The sequence below is a fragment of the Acinonyx jubatus genome, chromosome B4 (genome assembly GCF_027475565.1).
Source record: "Acinonyx jubatus isolate Ajub_Pintada_27869175 chromosome B4, VMU_Ajub_asm_v1.0, whole genome shotgun sequence".
Classification (NCBI taxonomy): Eukaryota; Metazoa; Chordata; class Mammalia; order Carnivora; family Felidae; genus Acinonyx; species Acinonyx jubatus.
This window is the reverse complement of record NC_069387.1, coordinates 112,683,965-112,707,856: the sequence shown is the minus strand read 5'-3', so window position 1 is coordinate 112,707,856 and position 23,892 is coordinate 112,683,965. Positions and strand designations below refer to the sequence as shown.

The 23,892-nt window shown below is 39.8% G+C and overlaps 1 protein-coding gene across 2 annotated transcripts; it reads right to left on the bottom strand.

The window, feature by feature from the left end:
- Positions 1–6,489: 6,489 nt before the first annotated feature.
- Positions 6,490–23,633, bottom strand: NUDT4 (nudix hydrolase 4). Of its 2 annotated transcripts, none has more exons than XM_027071105.2 (5): positions 23,501–23,633; positions 13,394–13,504; positions 12,105–12,149; positions 9,664–9,751; positions 6,490–9,372 (listed from the first exon to the last, which is right to left on the bottom strand). In XM_027071105.2, exons 1-5 carry the CDS (start codon positions 23,597–23,599, stop codon positions 9,170–9,172), a joined length of 546 nt encoding a protein of 181 aa, XP_026926906.1. In that variant the 5' UTR covers positions 23,600–23,633; the 3' UTR covers positions 6,490–9,169. The 2 variants fall into 2 exon arrangements, with proteins under 2 accessions (XP_026926906.1, XP_026926907.1); XM_027071106.2 differs by having other exon boundaries at positions 9,664–9,748.
- Between the last annotated feature and the right edge of the window lie 259 nt (positions 23,634–23,892).

Genomic DNA, 23,892 nt, shown 5'->3' with positions numbered 1-23,892 from the left:
GTTATGACCTTTTTCTTCGTTTTTGTCTGAAAACTTCATGTGTAACCACTGGTGTATGATACTATTAGGAAACACCAATCTGATAATCATTTGGGGTTTGCTGAGGCATTTATGAGTCTTCCTTGTAGACCTGACGAGCAGATCTCAAGCAACAGCTTGCATAAGCGTCATCCGAAAGGTTTCTTCCTTTGTGAGCATCAAATCCTCAGTTCATGATTCTTACTTTCATCCTTCAGTATTTGCTCTGGGAGCTATTGTTTGATATTAAGTAATTTTTTCTGCATTGACAGAGTTCCTCCCCTCAGAAAAACTTTTCTTTCCCACCCGTTTCCGTATCTAATTTCTGATCCTTGTTATTTTTAAGTCATCAGTGTAGCCAGTCCTAAGTATGTAAATGTTAACCTGCGGGTTGGAACCTTTGTCTCTTGCAATTTAAGGTAATGGATATTGTAGCCCATCTGAATTTCCCCTACTCTTTATTCTCATAACTTCTGGAGTTTCTTCAGAATGTGGTGTATTTTATTGTGCTCCTATGTAAGATGAAGAATTATCTATTAAAATTACATTTTCAACATAACAAAAGGTTTTGATGACTGGTAACTGGTATCCTTCCAAATAAAATGCATTGCTTGGAAACAAATGTTAGTTTAATTCAGAATAAAATTGTTCGTAACCCTAATGTTGTAAATTTAAAGCTCTTAGGAGCAGTTATCATTTATCACAATTCTTGTGCTTGTACAGAGGGTGTCTTGCAGCTAAGGAAACTGAATCTCATTCTGGGGCCGAAACCAACACTCAGGCAGTTCAGTAGAGAGCAGCTTTATTTTAATGCAGGTGACCCTGCTCGTGATGATAGCTAGTATCACATAGTGATTAGTATGTCATAAAATTCCAAATTTAAAGCCATTGTACCATAAAAATATGTCTAGAATAGGACTCTGATGTCTGCTGAATTAGAGTTATAGAAGCACTGAAATGGAATAATTCTGTTTTTGTTTCTAACGTATAAATTCCTGATTTCATGGCATCATGTTTTTCCCTTTGTAATTTTGCTAAGAGTCCCCATTGTTTTGATAAGACTTAAGCAGTGAGATGAAAGGAGACAGTTTGTTGATTGAACTTGCTTAGGATTTAAAAGGCTTGGGAAGGCCAGGGTAGATTTCAAAAACCGGCACCTACATCTGGCTTTTGGGCCTGTTTTCCTTGGCCCACACAATGTGTTTGGTTAAAATATTTTGAATTCAGTGCTAACGTTTTTAAAAGTCAGGAGATGCACGTGAAAACCCAGAGTTTTGGTGACCTGAATGATCTGAACATCTGGCTACTGCAGACATGACCAGCCTTTGTGCACAGCACCGTCTGGGAGGAGCTGAGCAGCAGCCGCCCTAACAAAGAGCTTGTCATTCTTTTCTCATCCAGTGACTCTCCAGTTGGTTAGAGTCCCCTTCCAGCCCGCCCGCTTGCCCCTTCATGTAGTCTTCTTCCTCTTCCCTTGTAAGCCTTTCATTTTGTGACTCCTAAGCTTAAGGAAACCGTTAATTTGACAGAAGCTTAATATGCATCCAACACTGTACTACTTGGGGATGATTAGGTGAATGAGATAGGCATGGGGCTTTCCCTTTTGGACCTTCTGATGGGGCAGGGGCACGGACAAACAGCAGTTCCAACTTTGCCTGGAGAAGGGAAAGGAAGTACTGGGGAAGGTCTGCTCCTCTGGATTCAAGCCAGATGAACACCTCCAGGCAGGAGGAACAGCATGTGCAAAGTCCTGGGGGAGAAGAAAAGAATCTGAATATGTAAGTGGCTTCTTAAAAATCGATTCTGCCTGTTAGGAGGAGCTTTTCTGAAATCCTGAGGCATTCATAAGAGCTTTTATGTTTTTTTATTTGATTTTTTGTTTTGTTGTACTGCTTTGTTGTTTCCACACTAGTTATTCTTAGTCCTGCCTGATAAGATCTTAGATCTGAAGTGTATAGAACTTAAACCCTGCTCTAGACCAAGAACATACTGCAATACAAAATTGCAGAAGCATTTTATTTTATTCCCTGCCCTGCCCCCTACAGAAGTAATTTAAAATAAGCTTAAATACAAGCCAGGATAGCTACAGGTGCTGTATAGTTTAGCACTGTTCAAGGAGAATAGGGGAGGAAATCTGGTATTCTGCAAGACCTCATAAACAATTTTAGCGAAATGGAACTATTGGTGTCCTAGGAATTGGCATTATTTTTCTATTTGATGATTCAGGAATCTCTTGGCTATGCTAGCCATATCGATTTTTGTTAGTTGCAGCAGCAAAGGTTTAGAAAAGTAGCCTTATCTCGCAAAGCTGGCCAAAAAACAATTGAAATGCCATGATTATAGGGCAGCTAATTCATCAGCCTATTTAAGGAAAATGTAATATTTCATTGGAATAATGTATTTTTGGGCTGGGAGTAATAACATTTAGCTATTTAGCATGCTGCTTAGTTTAAGGAATTATATCCGGGGTTTATTTTTTAAATGATTTGATGATCACAAAAGCAAAACTTGTTGAATGTAATAACTTGAAAAAAATATAAAGAATAAAAACCTGTAATCTTCCACCCAGACTGATGATACTTTGTTTGATACTTTGGCCATACTCCCATGTGTTAATTCCATTTCTCATTGATGTTGGAAATTGGGAGGATTTGTTCCAAGGGTTAGCTTTGCTACAGCTTACTACAAATTGGGTAAATTTCCCCTGGCTGCAAAACTAGAAGTTGGGCTACAGTTTTCCTGTTAAGTGTAGAGCTCAGCGTGAAGAGTTCAGGTCTTCCTTCCCAGTTACAACTTTGGCCTCCTTCAGCTGGTCTTATTTCATCTGTGCCTTTGGGTGTGGTGTTTCAGTTGTCTGAATGTAGACTTGCTACACTGCCAAGCCTCTCCTGATTTGATGTAATTGTTTCAAGGGTCTGATAGGTTGTAATAGACTAATTGCTTGAATATTTAGACCTTGCTTATTGTCTCTTGTAGCAGAGCAGCGACTGAGTCTCATTTTCATTTAAAAGTTCATTTCATCGTGTTCATTAAGGAGCTTTTAACACTTCTCCCTTGCTAATCATTTGTATCTATGGGGTAAAACAGGTCTTAGAAATCAGAAAAGATTGATAACCTCACCTCATCTTCCTGCCATGTAGAGTAACTAGCAGGTTTCCTTTTTTGCATACTCTGATCCATTCTCACCCGCCATATTCCATGAAATGGTTCCATGATTGGGGCACCTGGGGAGCTCAGTCAGTCAAACGTCCAACTCTTGATTTTGGTTCAGGTCATGGTTGCACGGATTCTGAGATTGAGCCCCACGTCAGGCTCTGCACTGACAGCCCAGAGCCTGCTTGGGATTTTCTCTCTCTCCCCCTTCCCTTTTTTGTGCCCCCACCCCCACCCCCATAAGTAAACAAAGTATTCTGGCTTGAATTCAAGAGTAGACTACTCAAGACCTGAGAAAAGCAGTTTAGACATGGTAGATTGGTTGCACTAGATTTGAACTTGGTGCTGTTTTCCTTGTTTTGGCAGAAAGCATTAGGACTGTGAGTAACCAAGGGAATGAAGAAGGACCAGAGTCTTACAATCCGTTTTTTCCCTTCTACAAGAAAATATTGGGGGCTTTATGGTCATAGGTCTGTCCAACCAAATTACTCACCTCTGCCATTGTTGTGAGAAAGCATCCATAGACCATTTTAAATGATTGGACATGCTATATGCTGTGATATAACGTTAATTTTCACATGTCACAAAATATTTTCAACTACTGAAATTGTGGGAAACAACAAAAAAACCGAGTTTGCAAGCTGTACCAAAATAGGTGGGGGCTAGGTTTGGCCGGTAGGCCGAGTTACTCCCGCCTCACACTAGGCAGTGACTGATTATTCACTGCTCTTTTATTAGAACCAAATGTTGTGTCTCTCCAACCCCCTCCTCCTCTAAAAAGTGATACGTTACTGTTGTTCCAGTAGTAACGAAGATGGTACATGTTTCTTTTTCCCCTTTTGCTGTTAATGTGTACATATTTTGATAAAATTTATATACAGATTGAGCATTTATCAAACCTAGTTTTTTCATGCAAGATTATTGAACATTTTCACATTTAAAATTTCTTGGAATGCTAATTTTAAAATTAAAATTCTGCTGGTTTTTAAATAAATCTGGGTTTTTAAAACAGTGACCTTCAGCAGGTAATGCTGCACAGTTGTGCTTTTTGAAATGTGTTCTTGAATGTTTACACTGTGGCATTGTATTTCCTTGGTATCCGTATAGTATCTGTTGATCCTAATTTAATCCCATTTGCACATTAAAATTTTTTTAATGGTTATTTTTGAGGGAGAGGGAGAATGAGTGGGGGAGGGGCATAGAGAGAGAGAGAGAGAGAGAGAGAGAGAGAAAGAGAAAGAATCCAAAGAAGGCTCCAAGCTCTGAGCTTGTCAGCCCAGAGTCCGACGTAGGGCTCGAACTCAGACCATGAGATCATGACCTGAGCTGAAGTTGGACATTTAACTGAACCACCTAGGAGCCCCCCCATTTGCACATTTAAATTGATGTCAGTTTTACAAAGTCTGCAATATGCATCTTTAATCATATTTTGTGCATCTTGTCTATTTCCCTTGACTAGATTCCCAGAAGTGGAGCTGTTGGGTGAAAGGTTCATATGCATTTAAAATTGATAGGTACTACTCAGCTGTTCTCCAGAAGGCTATACTGATTTACATGCACAGATCCTTACCTGACCCGCATTGTCATTTATGTCTGCATAATATTTCATTACATAGACATATTACTTATTAGTTAACCATTGCCCCTTTAGGCATGAGTATGTTATTTCCATGTCTCACTTTAGTTGCCTAATCTTGGTACAGAAATCTTTGTCGACATTCTTGGACAGAAGTTGGATTCCTAGTGTAATAGTTTGATCAAGAGATATGTTTTTAAGGTTCTTGATACACATTAATGGTCGAAGTATTCTTTTAACTTCATTTTAATTCTTTAAAGGAATGAGTTTTATTAAAAATTGAGAAAAACAGGCACCTGGGTGACTCAGTTAAGTGCCTGACTCTTGATTTCAGCTCAGGTCATGGTCTCTGGATTCTGCTTGGGATTCTCTTCCTCCCTTCTCTGCCCTTTTCCCTGCTCTCTCTCAAACATTAAGAAAATTTTTGAGAACACCAGGTTTACAATACTGGCATTGGTGTTTTAATAACCAGGAAGTATCTCCAGGGGGTAGTTAGTATTCCATATACTGGTAAGAGTAGCTTTGGGGCTCATAATTAGTTGGAATCATAGCAAAGTAGAGAAATTAAGACTGGCATCTGGCAAAAAGACAATTGAGCCTTTGAATAAATTTGGGTCTTTGTATAATGCAATGCTAATAATAAGACAGGCCTTAGGGGCCTTCTCACCTTACTGCTGTTTAGCCAATGGCACTAGTCAGGAAGGTATTAAAAGAAAGTCAGGGGGGAAGGTAGCACCAGGGAGATCATTTTCAACCAGTTTTTTTTTTTTTTTTTATAGCTCCACATAAAATGTTGCTAAGTACTGGGGGGGGGGGTTGCATTATTAAATAAAATGTTGCTTAAGTAACACCTTGAAAGACGTTTTAGGAACTTATGTAAACACCTAGATAAGTCACTTATCTACTCCACTGGACTATAAGCTTCTTGAGGGCAAATTTACTCTGTGCTATATAAGCAACAATCCTGGGCATAAAGCAGATGCTGATTATTGCACAGCTTCTGATAAACACCAAGAACTTAGACAAAGTGTTAGCTGGAAACTTCATTTGAGACAGAATCCACTGTAGGGCATTCCCGCTTTTAACCATTTTGTGGAGAGTAATAAACTCGACTAGGGTTTAGGGTTTGTCTACGAAGTTCAGCGTAGAGGTACCTGCAGAGAATTCTTGTATCCCAGTGTGAAGACAGTATTGGAAGATGCCAGGCTCCCCCGCCCCCCGCAATAGTCCTAGTCAAAAGCCAAATGAGGTTTGAATGGAACTTTTACATGAGGATTCTTAAGTTGGTCTTGGGCAAACAGTATTTTGGGGAAATACAATGGTGGACAAGGTGACTAGCCATTTACCCTTCTAAAACAGCGAAGTGATGGTAGTATATAAAGTTATCTGCAGCATGTTATAGCAGAGTACTTAACGGAATAAAGTCTAGAAGAACTTGAAAATTATTAAGAAACAAAATCTACAGAGGAACAGAAATGGCAATAAATAAGACAACCATAGCATGACACCATGAGAATGGTATCTAGTAAGACAAATATCCATTTGGGAGAGTAATGGCAGGTAACACCTGACTGGCAGGAAGTTCCTTTAAACCCAGTTAGGAAGTGGGAAGTGTATAAAATATAAACTGAGAGATGACCTTTACGACCCATCAACGAGAGAACAGTAAAATTTTTACAATGGAATGCCAAACAAGTTTTCCACTTGGACGATGTTCAGTTATGTTAAAAAAAAAAAAAAGATAATTTATTTCCATTTTTATTTGGTTTCCAAATATAAAAAAAGTCAAGATTCTTACACCAATTATCTCAAATGAGACCATGCAAGGCAATTTAGAGTGTATACAACAGTCATCTCCACGCCCCCCACCCCTTCAGTTTTGCTACTTTATACAACTGTGATTGACAGAAAATTGAATGGCATGTGCCCGTTTGGAATATTTCACCTGTTTATTTAAAAAAAAAAAAAAAAGCCACACACACAAAACTCCCCAACAACAATTATTCAGGATAGTTGCTACTTTGTGTCTGCAAGTCAACTTGTAACTTAGTTATTTCTTTTATTTAGGAGGCACATGGGACTGAAAAATTTAGCTGCCAATTTTATCCAACTACCCCACAGAAAGCACAAATGATTCCCAACAGTGTAAACTTTGGAGGGTTGAGATAGTAGACACTATTTGTTATGTGTAGTAGATTCAACTGTTGAGCCTGAAAATGTAGGCTTTTTCTCTTAACAGAAATCTTAGGGCCTTTCCTCTAGTTTTGCTAGACTGGGTCCCAGAAGAATAGTAAAGAATCCCTCATGTGAAATTCGAAGTGTAACAACTGTATTCTGTTGTGTCATACCAATTTTTGCTAGTTGCATAGACTAAAGACAGTTGGTTTGCTAAATGGCACTGAAGAAAATCCTGACCCGAGTGGCACTACTTAGTCCAAATGCTTTTGACCAAAGAAAATTATACAACAATATTTATAGGCTCACTTTTAAGAGGTGGCAGACATTAATACTGTACATATTTTACATGTCAAATACATAGTCCAAGAGTTTATAAAATAAGTTCATGCATTATTACCTCTAAGAATATCATGTACAAGAAACCTCCCTCCCCCAGTACTTGTGACAGCATTTCAGGTGGACAGTTTTATATACAAAATCCAGTTTCTCTGCTGTGTTAAGGTATGTAATTTAAAGAAATTTCAGATTACTGAAAAAAAATCCTAGTCCATTGAAGAGTGATAGAAAGTGTCAATCTGTGGATTTAAAATGTTTCTTTTAAAAACACCCAGAATGGATAACCTCTGTACAAAGAAAAATATAAAAACTCTGGATGATCATGTTTGATCACACTACATAATTTCAAATGAAATGTCATTGGTTAAAAGTTTTTCTACTTTGCTTATTCCTCTGACAGCATTAACTTGTGAACTAATGCTTATATTTAGTTCAGCTGCATTTATGGCACAAGATCTTTTTCGGAACAATGGCACTGATTTTTCTTAAGTGTAACAGCGCTATTTAGCAGCAATTATAAAGGTTAACAATTTGTGGAACAAATGTACAACCATACTTACTTTCTACTCTATACTCACCAGTTACAATATTTACAAGGCTAACGTCTACATAGAGAAAGATCTTTCACTCGCCCCGAACCCCATGTCTTATTCAAAGTTTGTTTTCCTCCCATTTCATTTGTGACTTGGCGGTCGGCGAGTACAGGAGTTTCAGACAGGGTACCTTATGTGTTTTTCAATGGGATTCTTGATGGTAAGTGAGTACTAAAGACAAGTGTTAAGACGAAATTCTTAGCTCAGGTATGTTCCAGTGCCCCAAAAGTTAGTTACAGGATAAACAGTACTTATTGGCAATCTATAAAAGATGAGACATTCTGAGGTGTCCTAAGTGTGTAACAGCTGAACAGTAAGAAGGCCATTTTACTCAATTGTGATGCAGTCACCACTGATCAGCATTTGAGGTTAGACTCTAATCCTGTGGTTAGTAGTACCAGCAAGTTTAACTGAAGAGGGGTCAGTAAGTTCAAAAACTGGAAATATATCTTTAAAAGGAATTTACATCAAGGGTATTCTGGTTCTCAATCAAGTATTCTGTGTAAAGAGGTTATAGATAAAAGGAATTGGCAACCTAGCATGCTAACTCAAGTTCCATGAACACAGTTTTTCATGATAAGATGTATTTACTGCGTGCATTTTTCTTACAACACCTCTCTAAAAACCACTCTATATAGTTAAACTTTGTGTTAAAGGACTATTGAGTTATGGGGTGGGACGGGGGGGGGGGGGGGTAGGAATTGGCCATATCGGGTAGCTAGTGACATAATACCAGTTGTGAAAACAGACAAATGAGTTAAATTTCTGAAAATAGTAAATTAAGTCCTTTGTCAAAACAGTTATTGAACCATAAAGTCCAAGTCTGGAATTTATGAATTAAAACTGTGATCCTATGAAACAAGTTTATGGACCAGTAGATTCATTTAATATCAAGAATTATTTTCATAAATCTCCAAACAGAATTTGTTGAATACCTTAATGCTGTGAATGAGAAAATAACTTAGAGGGAAAATATACCCACAAGTAAGGTGATCTGGCAAAAACCACAGACTGACATCAAATGGACAAAAAAAACTGAACAAAATGCTGTGAAAAAATGACAACTAAAATGGGGGGTGGGGTGGGGCCGGGGGCATAGTTAAGGCATCTAAAAAAAATTACACATGGCTTTGGCTTATTAAAATATTTTACACTTTTTTCTTTAAAGATTTGAAAACATCTGAAAAACATGCAAATTGTTTGAAAATCCTGCATGGCAAATTCAGACAGTTTGCAGGCGTCATTCAGATGTTTGCCAAGGAAAATACAGACCTCTCCCCGTGAGACTGCACATGGGAGGCCCTCCCCATTCTCTCTATCTTACACTGGATGGCAACCCAGAGGTCTGTGCAGCAGTCACAAACAAGGTGTTGTTATCTGGAAGGGAAGGGACTGTGGAATTTCCATTGGTTGGAGAACAACCCAGCTTTAGTTTTTCCAGATACTCTGCATGTACAGGCTTATGACACTGGAGAACTTTGATGGCATCTTCTACTTTGAACCATTCTCTCTTCCTTCCTAGAAAACAGTATGACATTGGTCAGTATATAGTAAAGTCACTTAAAAATACTAATAAGCCACATCCTTTGACAATGCCCATCACTCCTCCCCTACAAATAACAGCTTTATTGTTTTTTGGAATGGCTTAGACAATAAATAATATGTTGGGGAAAGAATTTTGATGTAATTCAAATGTGGACATACTGATCTTATTAAAAAAAGGTAACCCAAAATAATTTAAGACGAAAACTCTACAAGCGCGTAGTAGCAGAATTAAGACTCTGGATGGCAAAAGGAAAGGGAACTTACCTATATTAACAGAATCTTCCCAATCTTCTAATATTTCAGTGACAGTAAGAACATACACATACGTTCTGTGCTTTCGGTCTTGGTTCTGCTTGAATATAAAAAGAAAAGCATTTTAATCTACAGGAACTAGCCATTACACATCTCCGAGGAGAAAAATTCAGTTGTGGCATACTGCTGACTAGCACATAGTCAAGCATACACGGTTGTCTAACCCAGTACAGAAGGGAGTTTTCTGTAACACAAAACATTTAAAATGCTGAAATTAGCTCCCCATAGGAAACATTTAGCACCTTTGATTTCAATGTATGTGTTTTTTAAGAGACTAATTCAATTAAGTATTGGCAATTTAAAAGCTGCCAGGTGAACTATGCACAACCAGGGTTGAGAATGGGCTAGTCATTTCTGGAATGTTTTAGTCCTATATGCTGAAACTCAATTTTTTACCCATATTAAAACTGCCACCTTGTGAAATTAAACATGAGTTGGTCTTAAAATGAAGGGGCTCACTTCTTTCATCTCGATTTAAGTTAGCCTCGTTTACTATAGTCTAGGACTTCAGATTGTTGCCTGGGTTTTTTAATTTCCTTTTTTAATGTTTACTTATTTTGAGAGGGGAGAGCCAGGAGGGGCAGAGCTAGAGGGAGAGAGAATCCCAAGCAGGCTTCTGGCTGTCAGTGCAGAGGCTGACGCGAGCTCCATTTTACAAGCTGTAAGATCATGACCTGAGCTCAAATCAAGAGTCAGACCTTAACCAACTGAACCACACAGTTACCCCCCCCCCTTTTTTTTAAAGTAAACTTTCTACATCCTACGTGGGGCTTGAACTCATGGCCCTGAGATCAAGAGTCATGTGCTCTACTGACAGGTAGCCAGGTTGCCTGATAATTGCCCCGATTTTTTCCACCACAGACAACCTGAGTAATACACTCAATTCAAATAGCGTATTAGGTCTTTGGGAAGGAATAGGAACAGCAAAAAATGAGAGGCATCTCTCACATAAAACATTACTAGTCGGGGCGCCCATGTGGCTCAGTCGGTTAAGCGTCTGACTTTGGCTCAGGTCGTGATCTCTTGGTCCGTGAATTTGAGCCCCGTGTCGGGCTCTGTGCTGACAGCTCAGAGCCTGGAGCCTGTTTCAGATTCTGTGTCTCCCTCTCTCTCTGACCCTCCCCCATTCATGCTCTTTCTCTCTCTCTGTCAAAAATAAAGAAAAATGTTAACAAAAAATTACTAGTCATTAAGAACCCATTGTCTTATCTCTGTATCTGGAAAATAAATACATTTATTATTCTATGTTCAAAAATTCATTGAAATCACCAGAGTGAATAGGCAGGACAATTCTAATTTTCCCTTATATCTTCTAAGGAGAAAGGTACATTGGTTACTATTTTCTGTTCAGATTCTATGAAATGTAAATAGCACTTGTAAAGCAGTTAATACTATTATCTTTCTATGTTATAAAAGCTTTATTTATAATGTGAGACGTTTTCTTCAAAAATCTTACCAGCATATTGACAATGTGCTATTTGTACCATGGCTATTCTGAATTACAGAAAACCTTCAATGTATTTTTCATTTCAACCAGGAGATGGTGCTGTTCAATTGGGTAAGGCAAGTGCTGAATTCTGGGAAAGTGAATATTAAGAACTTCACTACTAACATTGTATTCTGGGAGTCATCAATTCTACCAAGTGCTCCACAATCTGAATTTCTGAATTCTGTAAAAAGCCTTAAAAATCAAATTTATATGGTTCTACCAGAAGGACTGAAGGAACCCTTAAATATTATCTTGAAAAAATATGTCACGATGTGTCAGGTATACAGGTATACCATGTATCTATGTCTGACTCTTGGAAGAAAATACATTTGAGAATAGTTTGGGTCTCATGACCTGACTACATTTCTCCTTACCTTCCACAGAATACCTGCCAATTCCAAATTCCTTCCACAAATTCCATTCTGCCTTCAGTAATAATATACAGGAGAATTCTATGCTGTTAGCATCTATTCTTTGTATCTTGAGTTTTTTACCTTCATACAGTCCTCTAAGGATTAAGTCATTATTTGTGTATCATCTACATGTTATGCACTAAAGGCACAGGGTACATTTCCAGACAGTATCCACAAGAGACCTAAGTCCTTCGGTGATACTGAGGACACTGTACCTCCTAAAAAGTTTATACCTAAACAATATACAGTGAACCAAGAGATCTGTCTTTCTCTATCAGCTCCACTGTATTGTCATATATGAAAGTAATTGTAATGCTGCATAAAACTGATGGCACATCAAAGGTAACTTTTACTTCCCTTCCCCCTAATCCTCATAACTTACTTGCTTACTGATAAAAGGAATGTCTAACTTGGGCTGCTGCCAGATTATCTGGCCAGTTAGGAAAGAATCATTAATTCTGTTATCAGCAAGGATTACTTTTGTAACTCACCTCAAATATTCCCAGGAGTCTGCCTAATTTTCCTTTGACTCCAGCCTATTATAAAAAAGATGCAATGTAAAACTGTTAGCTTTCATAAAAGGTTACACGAACGTTATTTTCTAGCTATTTCAACTCAAGGATATAAACACAATAGGCCCTTCCATACCAACCCTGCGTCTGTGAAGGTTTTTTGGCCATGCCAAGATTCATGACCTATGGTTTGCTATACAACATGGTTTAATTTATTCCATATACAAGTTCAGACTGATCAGATTTGTTGTCATTTATTTTGTAAGAAATGACAGGGATTGACCAAAAATTAGACTTTCTACCAATCTGGGGCAAGCTTCACGAATGAAAACAGACTTTTTTTCTGAACCAACTGATCAATCCCCTTCTTACTTAAAGGACTGTCTTTCTTGCTTGCTTTTTTCACATGGCTTAGGAGGTACAATTCTTCCTATAGGTTACTCTCCTACTGCAGTCCTCATTACTTTACCGGGACTGGGACAGGTGACAGACTGACGGGAACTGCAGTGTGAGCCCATGCCGATCCACACTGCATCAGTGCCCGCTGCTGCCTCTATCTAGGGACGCGCTCTTCCCTCAGAAAGCTGCTCATCCTTCGAGACCCATCTCTCTGAAACCTCTCCAGCTACACACCAAGACCCAACGGGAGCATTAGCATGTGCTTCCCATATACACCCTCACTGCTGTTCAGTAACTCTTATGGCACTTAATATGCTGTTTTGTCTCTGAGTAGAAAGCAAGTTCTATCATCAACTATAAGAAGACAAGCAGGCCGTGTACGCTTTTGTGCATGTGCGTGTGCACCACTTTTTACTGAACTTTAAGACAAAACGAGTAGAATAAAAGCAATTTGCTTCTTACTCATTTGAAAAAATTACAGCACACGATTAATGTCTCTGAGCATTCTTGCAGTGCATTGCAGTGTAATATTTATTAACCTTGCTCTGAGACAGGGCCATCCTGTTCTACATCGATCACTGATCAGGCTTATTGCCTGTTATACAACTGCATGTTACACAATTCTGGGGGACTTCTACATTCATTTTTAGCTCTCTTTTACCAGGCTTAACAAATACCTGCTTAACAAAATGCTAGCTATGGTCACCTGCTTAAAAATCTTCAGTCAGACAACAAAAAGAGCACTCATGTGACCTGCCTTGCCTCCTTCTCAGTGCACATAGCCAAAGTGCCACAGGGAACACACCGTAAAATCTCAAAATACGGTGTGTGTGAAAGGAGAGCAAATAAGCTGCTACTACTCGTCTCACCTCTTCATAAACTTCCCTGACGGCAGCACCACCAGGTTCCTCCTCTGGCTCCATTCCTCCTCCCGGGACAATCCATTGGTCTGGGTACCGACTGCTGCTCACCAACAGCACCTGCAAGACCAACCGCGAGTGTAGGCCCCACAGCCTGCGAAGCACTATGGATGTAACATTCTCAACCCTTTACAAGGCTGGAAAGCCCTTCCTGATTAGCCCATTTGTAATTTCATTAAAATTAGTAGGTGTACACATTATACCACAAGAAAGTGCAGTTGACAGCCTTTGTAAACACTCTTGGAATTCCGAATTCAACAATAATGTAATCACACCACGAAATCATTCTGAACCTAATGAAATCACTTCAACTACCAGATTCAGTTAGTAAAATTCCCTAAATCATGGATACCAATGAAAGATAAAAGTGGATACTTGGGTTTACTAGCCCCAGAACTGCGTGCACTTAGGTTTGTGGTCATATCTGCTATTCGTGAGTTACAGAATCTTATTCTTCCGCTCCAAATTTAAGGATATGTGACCCTAGGCAGGTCACCCTGTTCTCACCTATAAAGAGTAAGGATACTTAAAAGATAACAGATACTGTGAAAAAGGAATAGGGGAAATAATTAAGTCAATGCTTGGTAGATAGAGAGTTCTTGTTATTTTTACACTTATGATTAGGTGGGAAGAAGTACCCTTCATATTCCAAACTTCTATAAATGGGTAAGAGTCACTTCTTTTGATAGCAGGCAGCTATAATTTATGATCTAGGAGAGACGGCAAGCTACAGTTGAGTGCATTGCTTGTTTTGTACAGTCTGTGAGCTAAAAATGGTTTTCATATTTTTAATTATATGAAATTCAAATTCCACTGTTCACAGATAAAATTTTATGAGAATCCAGCCACACTCATTCATTTTTCACATGTTGCCTATGGCTGCTTTGATGCTGTAACAGCAGAGTTAGGTAGCTGTGACAGAGGCTGCATGGTCCACAAAGCCTAAAATACTATCTGGCCCTTTATAAGAAACGTCTGCAGACCCCAATCGAGAATAGCATTAACCTTTAAATTTGCAAATGCTTTTTAAAAAACAAACATTACCACAGAGTATCCTAGAGGTTCACTACTTAAACAGTACCTGAAACAAGTATTATATACCCATCTTCTACATGAAAATTTGTGGGCTAGGTTAGGTTGAAATGCACCCAACTTAAAACAGCAACAAAGGCTTGGCTACTATGATAAATAAGCAAAGGATGTTTATATGAAGTAACAGGTGTCTTAACCAACTTGAACAAAAACTGGTTACAAAATTCCCTTAGTATATTATCTCTAAGTAAACACAGAACATTCTTTCCAGATAAATCAATCAATTCAGAGCAAAGTATGATCCCTGATGTGTACTGGTCTTCTGACATGCCGGTGGTCCTATCTGCCCAGCTCCCACTCTACTGCCGCAGGAACTGCTGGCACTTGAGAGTTCATAGCCAGCACAAGGATTCACCTCCCACCTGAGGAGGCTGCCAGAAACTCAGCCTTCCCCAACGGAAAAGTTCCAGGATGACAGTAACTCCCGGGGTTCAGCAACTCAGGAGTTCAGCAACCCCCACCTTTCCCCCAGCCTTGAACACACTGAGTTGGAAGATAAGGGAACGTCTATTCAGGCCCCTATCCCCTCAATCTGAAAACAAAGCAGCACACTTTTGCCTATGGACACACCATCATCGCAGAGCAGTGCTCAATTAATGCTCAAGGGGTCTGAGTGTTGTTTCTCTCATCCTTTACCTGGATAGGACTCCATTGCTTCTGCCAGCTTCATTCCTTCAAACAAATAACTGGCAAAACAATGCAAGTCCAGAGAAAGCACTGTAAATTAACAACAGCTGATAAAGCCTTAGCTAAAATATGAATGGCTGACTATGAGGGTATCACCAAGTCCAAATATAGCAATTTTGGTCAAATGAAACATAAAACAGCTTTAAATTTAAAGTATTAGCAAACAGGGCTTACATATCAAAATTAGAAACTAAAGAGCCAGAATAAACAAATCTAGCAAGAATTAGCAAATACTGGTTTAAACTCAAAGATGTTTTGCAACTGTACAGATCATACCCAAGATGTATTTCATTCCTTGATGCACCCAATGATGGGCTGATAATCTACCATTCAGTACCCCAGTTTCCTCCAAGCACCTATCCTTGTAGAATTACTGAGTGTTTATGACACTTAAATACCTTATATCCTGGCCTAAGCACTCGATGTTGGCCATTTCTAGCTCTTCTGCTTTCCTACTAATTGAATTGCATCAGCTTACCAAGAACTAGGCTTTCCCCCCAAATTTTGCCAGTTGCATTAGTTTTATAATTATTGAGAATTAGTGATGAAATGAGGGCAAAAAGGAATTATCAAAAAAGACTTTGCAAAGATTAAAGGTAGGTTATTATTAAAAACTGCTATCAAATTAAATATGGATGAGACTACTGTAAAAAGGAAATTTAAAAATCCAGAAAGAGCCTGCAAGTGTTCAAAGTTCAATTAAAATTTTTTAAACAAAGTGAGACTGCGAATCAGATTTCATCTTTTGTTTTACTCAAAAAGGAAGCTTACCAAATATCTATGGTATTCCAAGGCTTTGGCCTATATATTGAGATTGGCAAGTGTAAGTTTTTAAGTTAAAATAAAAAATGCTTGAGGTATAAAAGCATATGTCTTGCATCAAGGGAAAAGTAAACTGTAACTACTGTTTCTGACTGCAGAGTTGGAGGCTTCTTTTCCTGGTCACTAGGTGTGGGGTTACGGACAATCTAGTTTTTATTGCCTGGGTGAAATTCTTATTATTTTTTTTTAAATATAAATTCTTGTCAAGTTAGCTAACATACAGTGTATGTAGTGTGCTCTTGACTTCGAGAGTAGATTCCCATGATTCATTACTTACATCCAACAACCGGTGCTCATCCCAACAAGTGCCCTCCTCAATGCCCCTCACCCATTCTCCCTCTCCCCATCCCCCCATCAACCCTGTTTGTTCTCTGTATTTAAGAGTTTCTTATGGTTTGACTCCCTCAGTTTGTAACTTCTTTTTCCTTTCCTTTTCTTCCCTCTGTTAAGTTTCTCAAATTCCACATATGAGTGAGAACATGTATCTGTTTTTCTCTGACTTATTTCACTTAGCATAGTTCCATCCATGTTGTTGCAAATGGCAAGATTTCATTCTTTTTCATTGCCGAGTAGGTTGGATGAAATTCTTAACTACCCAAGTCCAACTTCCTTGATTACCTTCATAATGGGACACGACACTGCAGGGGCTTGCTAACTGGAAAACTACATTCTTATTTATTTAGTAAACAAGGAATTTCAAAACCATCAATATTCATAATGTTGGAGTCCTGAAAAAATGAAATTCAGTGTCATATATCTAGGTCAATGATAATTCCCATCTGTCCCAAGATAGTATTTAAGAGATAAATTATATAAGGTTAATAATGTTGAATACCCATTAGTATAGTCTGTGCCTGCTTTTCTGAACACTTATGCTTCTAACTGAAATCAAATCTTTAATCTGCAGTCTACAGGACATAATTCACATATGACTGAACTTGTCTTCCAAAAGTCAGTGACAGGAAATACCTACATGCTTCCACAGTTCCCTTCATAAATTACTTTTTCTAAAGCCTCATGAAGACAGATCTGTATGGTTTTGGACAAACGATTTAGCAGAAACTGAGACCTTATCGTGCAAGAATCCCCTGACATTTCAAAATGATTAAATTTGATCAAACCATTAACTTCAAATGTATCTTTCCAAAATAAATGAGTAATTAATACCTGTGGTATAGAATGATCAGCATCTAAACTACTAGTTTAAAACATTTGATAATGAGCCTTTGGTAATGAAACAGATTTGAAAACCAGTATGTTTCATTATGAATTTGCCTACTCATCTAGAGTACTTCATTCGAAGTTCAAGTGAGGTCAAGGCCACATTATGTTTGTTGTTTGTTTATGGAGTGGGGAGTGGTGGTGATTACCTAGCAGGGTAGAAGAAATGAATTTGAATAGCATAAGCAAAGACCATTAAAATCCCTACTACATGTTAGAAGAACTGTAAAGAACTGTATCACAAATCATTATTATTCCATATCCTCGGGGGGGGGGGGGGGAGCCATCTAAACATTTCTACAACATCCCCAATCTACTAGATCTGTACTTCAGCATGCTTGGTAACGCTCTAAAAACATTATTTAGGTTATAAAATCTTAGTAAGGGGATACACCAACAGCTGACAAATCCAGACCTGGTTGTTCATAGGTTTTAAATTCCTTTTCAACTACCTTTGTAGGTATATTACATTTTGTGTATTCAACAAGATGACAGTCTGCCACATTAGTGACAAGGTGATGGAGAGGAAAGCAGGCATTCAACTTTCCAGATAGGCCAGAGCTGAGTCCAAAGGAAAGATTTATAAAAAGGTTAGTCAATCCACCAGGCTGCAGAATTAGACTTGAATCACAGTCAACCTCAAAGGCAGTGCTGTTGCCCACCTTCATATAAGCATTCCTGCTACTATACTATCTGACCTCAACCTTCCTTCCATGTGTATCCAACATTCAACATAAAACACCATTCACCTGTCATTGTTAAGAAGCCATTTCCCACACTTGTCTTTTTCGATTCCTAATGTTTTAAGCATTTGTTATATAAGTACTTCTCACTTTAAGTAGCAGTAGTGTAGTGATAATGGTCTACTTGGAACCAGCCCTGAGTCTTACTAGACAACACTTTGTCTGTGAATTGGAATAATCTACAGTATAGATTCAAAACCCTACTATCACCTAGTAAGTCCTCCTTACTGGAGGTGTGTAAGAGCTTGTAAACTAAAAAAATGCTGTTCAAGATTTGAGCATGGAGGTAAATGAAATTCTTAGCTGTATACACCAAGTGGCCCCCAAATGCCATTTGTGTTTCAGCTTTCACTCTTATAACTGTTCTTGGTCACAGCTTGCTTCTGGGAACAACTAGTCACTACAAATGACTATTTCTTTCCCAGGAAAAAAAAAAAAAAAAAAAAAAAGGCTATCCGGAAAACCCCTCAAGTGATCCCTAAATTAGGAATGAAGAGTTTTAAACTGTAGCTATTTAGAAGCTGTATTGGGGTTTTTGTTCTTTCTTCACATGCTATCATGAACCAGGATGCATGAATGGTTTAAAACTACTTCACCACAGTTAACTGTATTAGGGGCTCTTAATCAAAATTAGGCCAGCAAGCAGTATATTATTAGGAACACCCAGTATGCACACAGACATTTTAAAAGATCTTAAGTTATGGCAGTGGTTACTGTATCCATTAACCAGCTACCTACTGCTACTATTAAACAAGTTAATAGTCCTACTTTTTGGACTATTGAGGCACAGTTGTATAGGAGGGTCAGAAATAACAGCTCATTTTGGGAAAATGTGTTTAACTCAGATTACTGCTAGACAAGAAAAGATCAAAATTCCAAATTCGAGTAGTTTCTCTTGAATGCGTATTGCTTTTATACCATCATAAAGTTGAAAAATCACAAGTTGAATCATTGTAAATCAGGGACCATCCTTATGGGATTGGTAGATAGAAGAATGCTAAATGGACTGATCATGACATTTTCTTGCAGCACATCAATGTCTTGAAATGATGGGCTTAGCTTTTACACACACTGGAGAAAGCCTTCGTGATATATACCAAAAGCCTAAAACAGATGCAAATTGTACAAAAATGCCTTCCCTTGAAGGAAGTGGCCGCTTAAGTGGCCCAAGAAGCCCTTTATGTCTAGGAAAGCTGCAGGCATAGATGTTATTTCCCTCCGTTTAGAAAAGATTGCCTTCAGATAGTTATTTAATTTTCATTAGAAAGTGGTCTCCGCTTGAAGCAAGTATCTTCAGAGCCTTAAATCTAAAAGGACTTCTGCAGAAGTATGAGCCCCAGAGTGTTTATCTGAAAAGGCAGACTGCCTGTTGACCCCAAGCATACAAATGTTAGTACATATACACATACGTACAAATACTGTACTAGCATTTCTTATTAAGATTGTTTTTATTAGAGCTCTGGTTTTAGAGTCCCACAGGTTTTAAGACTGCTTTTCCCAACCAAGTCTTAGTGCATGATTTTGTAGAATTCAGACATTTTAGTTAATACACATTTGGCATTTGGCAGGTGGTAGAATGCAGTCCCTGGCTCAAGGAGCTTAAAAGCTAATTAGGGCAGTAAGTCCAAGTGGAAGAGTAATAGGCAGTTCTTAAGAGAGTTTTGTTAGTGTTTCTCACAACTGTGCCTGGATTCCACCCAGAATCAAAGTCACTTCTGTTTCTCTTTTCAGCACTCTATCTTATATTGCTGCTAGATCATCCTCAAGCTTGAATACATTTAAAATGTAAATGTTCCTGTCTTGCCTAGCAACTCCTTAGCCTTATATATTAAGGTGCTCTTTTTCAACCATTATTTGTTCAATGCCATCCCAAGTTGCAGTTCAACTAGTCCACAGCCCCAAGTCTTGCTCTGTTTGTGATGCTTGGTCCTTCCTCTCTCACTCACTGAAATCCAGCTCCAGTGATCTTAACCCTGCTGTCAGTACCTGATGGTACTCTTCCCCTACTTGATTTCCCTTTATGTCAGTTTCTGTCTGTCCAAACACTACAGAATGTTTCTCCTATGTTTACTCCTATGTTTCTTAGGAGCTGATACTTTTCATCTCTGCATCCCTGTTCAGTTATATGCAAATGTGTTGAACAGAATCCATTTCTGGCTACCTTTTGTGAATGTACTGTCCTCTTTCACTGTACAAACACAGTATCCCAGCTACTCTATGGGATGCTTATTTGTGGGCTTGTGTGGAAGCCCAACCACCAAAACTAAGGGTGGCTCCCTACAGAACCAGAGAGAGGATCAAATGAACAGGAGATTTAGAAATAAAGGACCTGGGCTCAAAAAGATCTGCCAGCTTCCATGATCTTGGGACAAGTTAACTCTGCTGCCTAATTTCTTACTATACAAATCCTAATGCTTATTTACCTCGCGGGGAAGACAAAATGGGCAAATAATAAAACCACCCCCAAGAGAACATAGACTGCTGTTTCTTCCCTAAAACAATCTGTTCTCAACTAAGGGCTACTGAGAAATCCTTCAGTACAAGGAGAGCCATCCTGGAGCACTGCATAACTTTTTGTGGTCAAACAGCAATCCTTATTTTATTTCAATTTATACTTTATAAACATTTCATCCTTAAATAAAGCATACATTTAAATCTCCCAACAGGGATCTAGGTGTTATTAACCCAGGAGGGGGAAAAAGTCTCATCTATTAGCTAAAGAGGTGGATTCAGGCTGTTTTGTATCTTATCCTTGGAAGGCTACCAACGTAATTTCAAAAGAGTGAAATCAAATTCACAGCAAAATAGCAAGATGTTCAGGAAAGCTAACAGGTTCATCTTTGTCACTATTATATAATAGAAGGAGCCTCAACTATATACAACTACAAAAATGAAGATCCTAGACCACACATTAAAGTTGGCTGTGCATTTTACTTAGAGAATTCCAGAGCCTTCCCTCACAGCATATTCTCTAACCAACTGACTTGGTTTCTCAACCTGCACGGTACCAGATTTATTTACATAACAGATTTCTCTAATAAATGCTCCAGAGCTTCCTCCTTACTTCATTTTATCTAATGGCACTAGTCTGTGGACTCAACTCGAGGCTAGGAATTTAGCATTTATTACAGTAGGAACAATTTCCAAGCACAGAAATAACTCCTTTATCTGCTACAGGAATTTCTGAAGTGTTCTTCAGGCTTTGCTTTACCATTCACACAATGCAGATCATTTCAATTTCCTATTTCCTATATCTTCCCCTGGGAACCGTTTTTAAAGCCTGAATTCCAAGTTCAGGTTATGGCAAGACTTCAAAGTCATCACTTCCAGAAAGGCTTCCAAGCTCAGCCTCACAAAATCTCTCATTCAGCAAACAGTGTGCACCCAATTGCCATGGAGCCCTGTGCCAAGAGCCCAGCATCAGAAACAGGGACTGGATCCTGAATTCCGACTCTACCACTTCCTAATTATGTCATTTGGGCAAAGTACTTAGGCCCTGCAACCCTCTCCTCACCTACAGACCAGCACAAAGAGGATTAAATGCAGCAAACTTAAAAGGTCTTCAGGCAAGTCCCACACAGTAAAAACACTCAACTAAGAATGCGATTACACAATAGTGAGCAAATTAGACAAGGTCCTTGACCTATCTTGATCACTCTGGGCTATTATATGCTTCTATATTCAAAGTTTGTTTTTTCCTAACGGGGCCTCGATGCACTTAATGCTTATTGACTGTTACTCTGTAAATGTTAAAAACAAAACAAAACAACCCCACAAAAACCTATCTCCTTCTAGTTTCTAGCTCTCCTAAGTGGCCTCAGGTCATAGAGTAAGAACGACTACACCACAGAGTGTACACTATGTCATATTCATCCTAACTGCAGGGATTAGCAATAAGGAAGCCATTAAATTCCTGTCTCCAGTTTTAGCCTGGTATTTTATTGGACACAGTTGGTTATGGAAGCAGAATTCAGATTAATTTTTTCCCGGTCTAATCATTTTAGGAGTGGCAATGCTTTAAAAAATGAAAAAAAAAAATTTTTTTTTAAGTTTATGCATTTATTTTTGAGAGAGAGGCAGGGGAGGGGCAGGCAGAGAGAGAGAGAGAGAGAGAGAGAGAGAGAGAGAGAGAGAGAGAGAATCCCAAGCAGGCTCCACACTGCCATCACGGACCCCAATATGGGGCTTGAACCCATAAACTGTTGGGTCATGACCTGAGCCGAAACCAAGACTCTGACACTTAACTAAGCCACCCAGACACCCCTAAAACAAATTTAATGTTTATGGGGGGGGAGGGGCAGAGCATGAGCAGGGGATGGGCAGAGAGAGAGGGAGACACAGAATCCGAAGCAGGCTCCAGGCTCTGAGCTGTCAGCACAGAGCCAAATGCGGGGCTCAAACCCACCAACCGTGAGTCGAAGTCAGATGCTTATCCGATTGAGAGGAGTGGCAATGCTTTATAAAATATTTTCTTGGCCACCTTGCTTTAAGTAAATTTAAAACAGTGAACCATTTTAAATTAAATGGAACTGAAAGAAGGAAAAACTGTTCTCCAGGAAAACCTTGAGAGCCTCACTATCAACCCAATGAAGAAAGGTAAATTAAAGACTGGCTGCTTACTCTCAGAAAAAGAAAGGCTGCTCGTCTCCAGATGTCAAGCCAAATACAGCAAAGTTAAGAAGCCGTGATAAATATGCTCAGAGCTAGAGGTTATGGTCTGAAAATGGCAACTCTGCCCACCTCTAGTCCATCTTCTTCCTCAGGCATTATTCCACATTTTTCACTAGCCATCTTTCTACAGTCAGAAAACTTTAAAAAGAGGCCTTTAAATATATATATGTGTGTGTGTGTGTGTATGTGTATATGTATATGTATATATATATATAAATAAATTATGCCAAGTGCTTGCGAGTTAAAAGGTCCACTTAAGAGTGGGATTGAGAAAACTAGACCGAATGGGGTTTTATTTTAAAGCACGGGGATTGCCTGGCTATTCCACAAACATCCCTAGATTTAATCCGAAACCGCAAATTGCCGTAACATGGAAGGGAAATGTAACAGAGGCAGAAGGGCTTGGACTGCAACACTCACGCCATTTCTGCCGCCTCCGTTAGCACTCAAGGTTTATCTGGCTTTATACTCAATTCGCTAGTTAAAATGGTGACTCCCGCCCGAAGCGACCTATACGGCCCGGGACCTTCCCGCCGGCCAGGAGGCGTCTCGGCCTCAGGTCCTCACCATGGCCCGGCAGAACACTGGGCTGGGCGAGCCCCTTTGTCTCCTCTATCAACCCAGAGAAAGGAAGGAAGGAGGGAGGAAGGGCGGGAGGGAAAGAAGGAGGGGGCTAATCCCTCCTAGCCTGGTGGCCAGACGAAGGGTCGGGTGAGCAAGGTGAAGGGCTAAGACCCCCACCCCGACCGGCCCTGGCCCCCACCCCCCAGCCTGCCCCGGCGCCGCCGCGGGAGGCGCAGAGCGGGCTGGTCGCCCTCACCTCGTCCTCCTGCTCACTCCGGAAGCACAGGCACGCCGCCCGCTTCTTGAAGCCCTCGCGGTCATAGGTCCGCGTCTGGTTGGGCTTGAACTTCATCATAGAGGCGGGCTCTTGCTGCCGCTGCTGCTCCGGCCGCCGCCGCGGGGGCCCGGCTGCCGCCACCCCGCCGGGGAGTTGGGGCGCGGGCGAGTCGGGGCGCAGGGGCGCCGGGAGGCGAGGCGGCGGCGCGGGGAGTGACAGCGAGGCCGGTCAGTCCCGGAGCCGGCGGCCGCTTCGACGCGGAGGAGGGCGCAAGCGCCGGTCACTGCTGCCCGGGTGTAGGAGAGGAAGAGCCGCCTCTGCCCGAGCGTCCGCCGCTCTCCATGGAGCCCGCCGCCCGCTCGCCTCCGCTC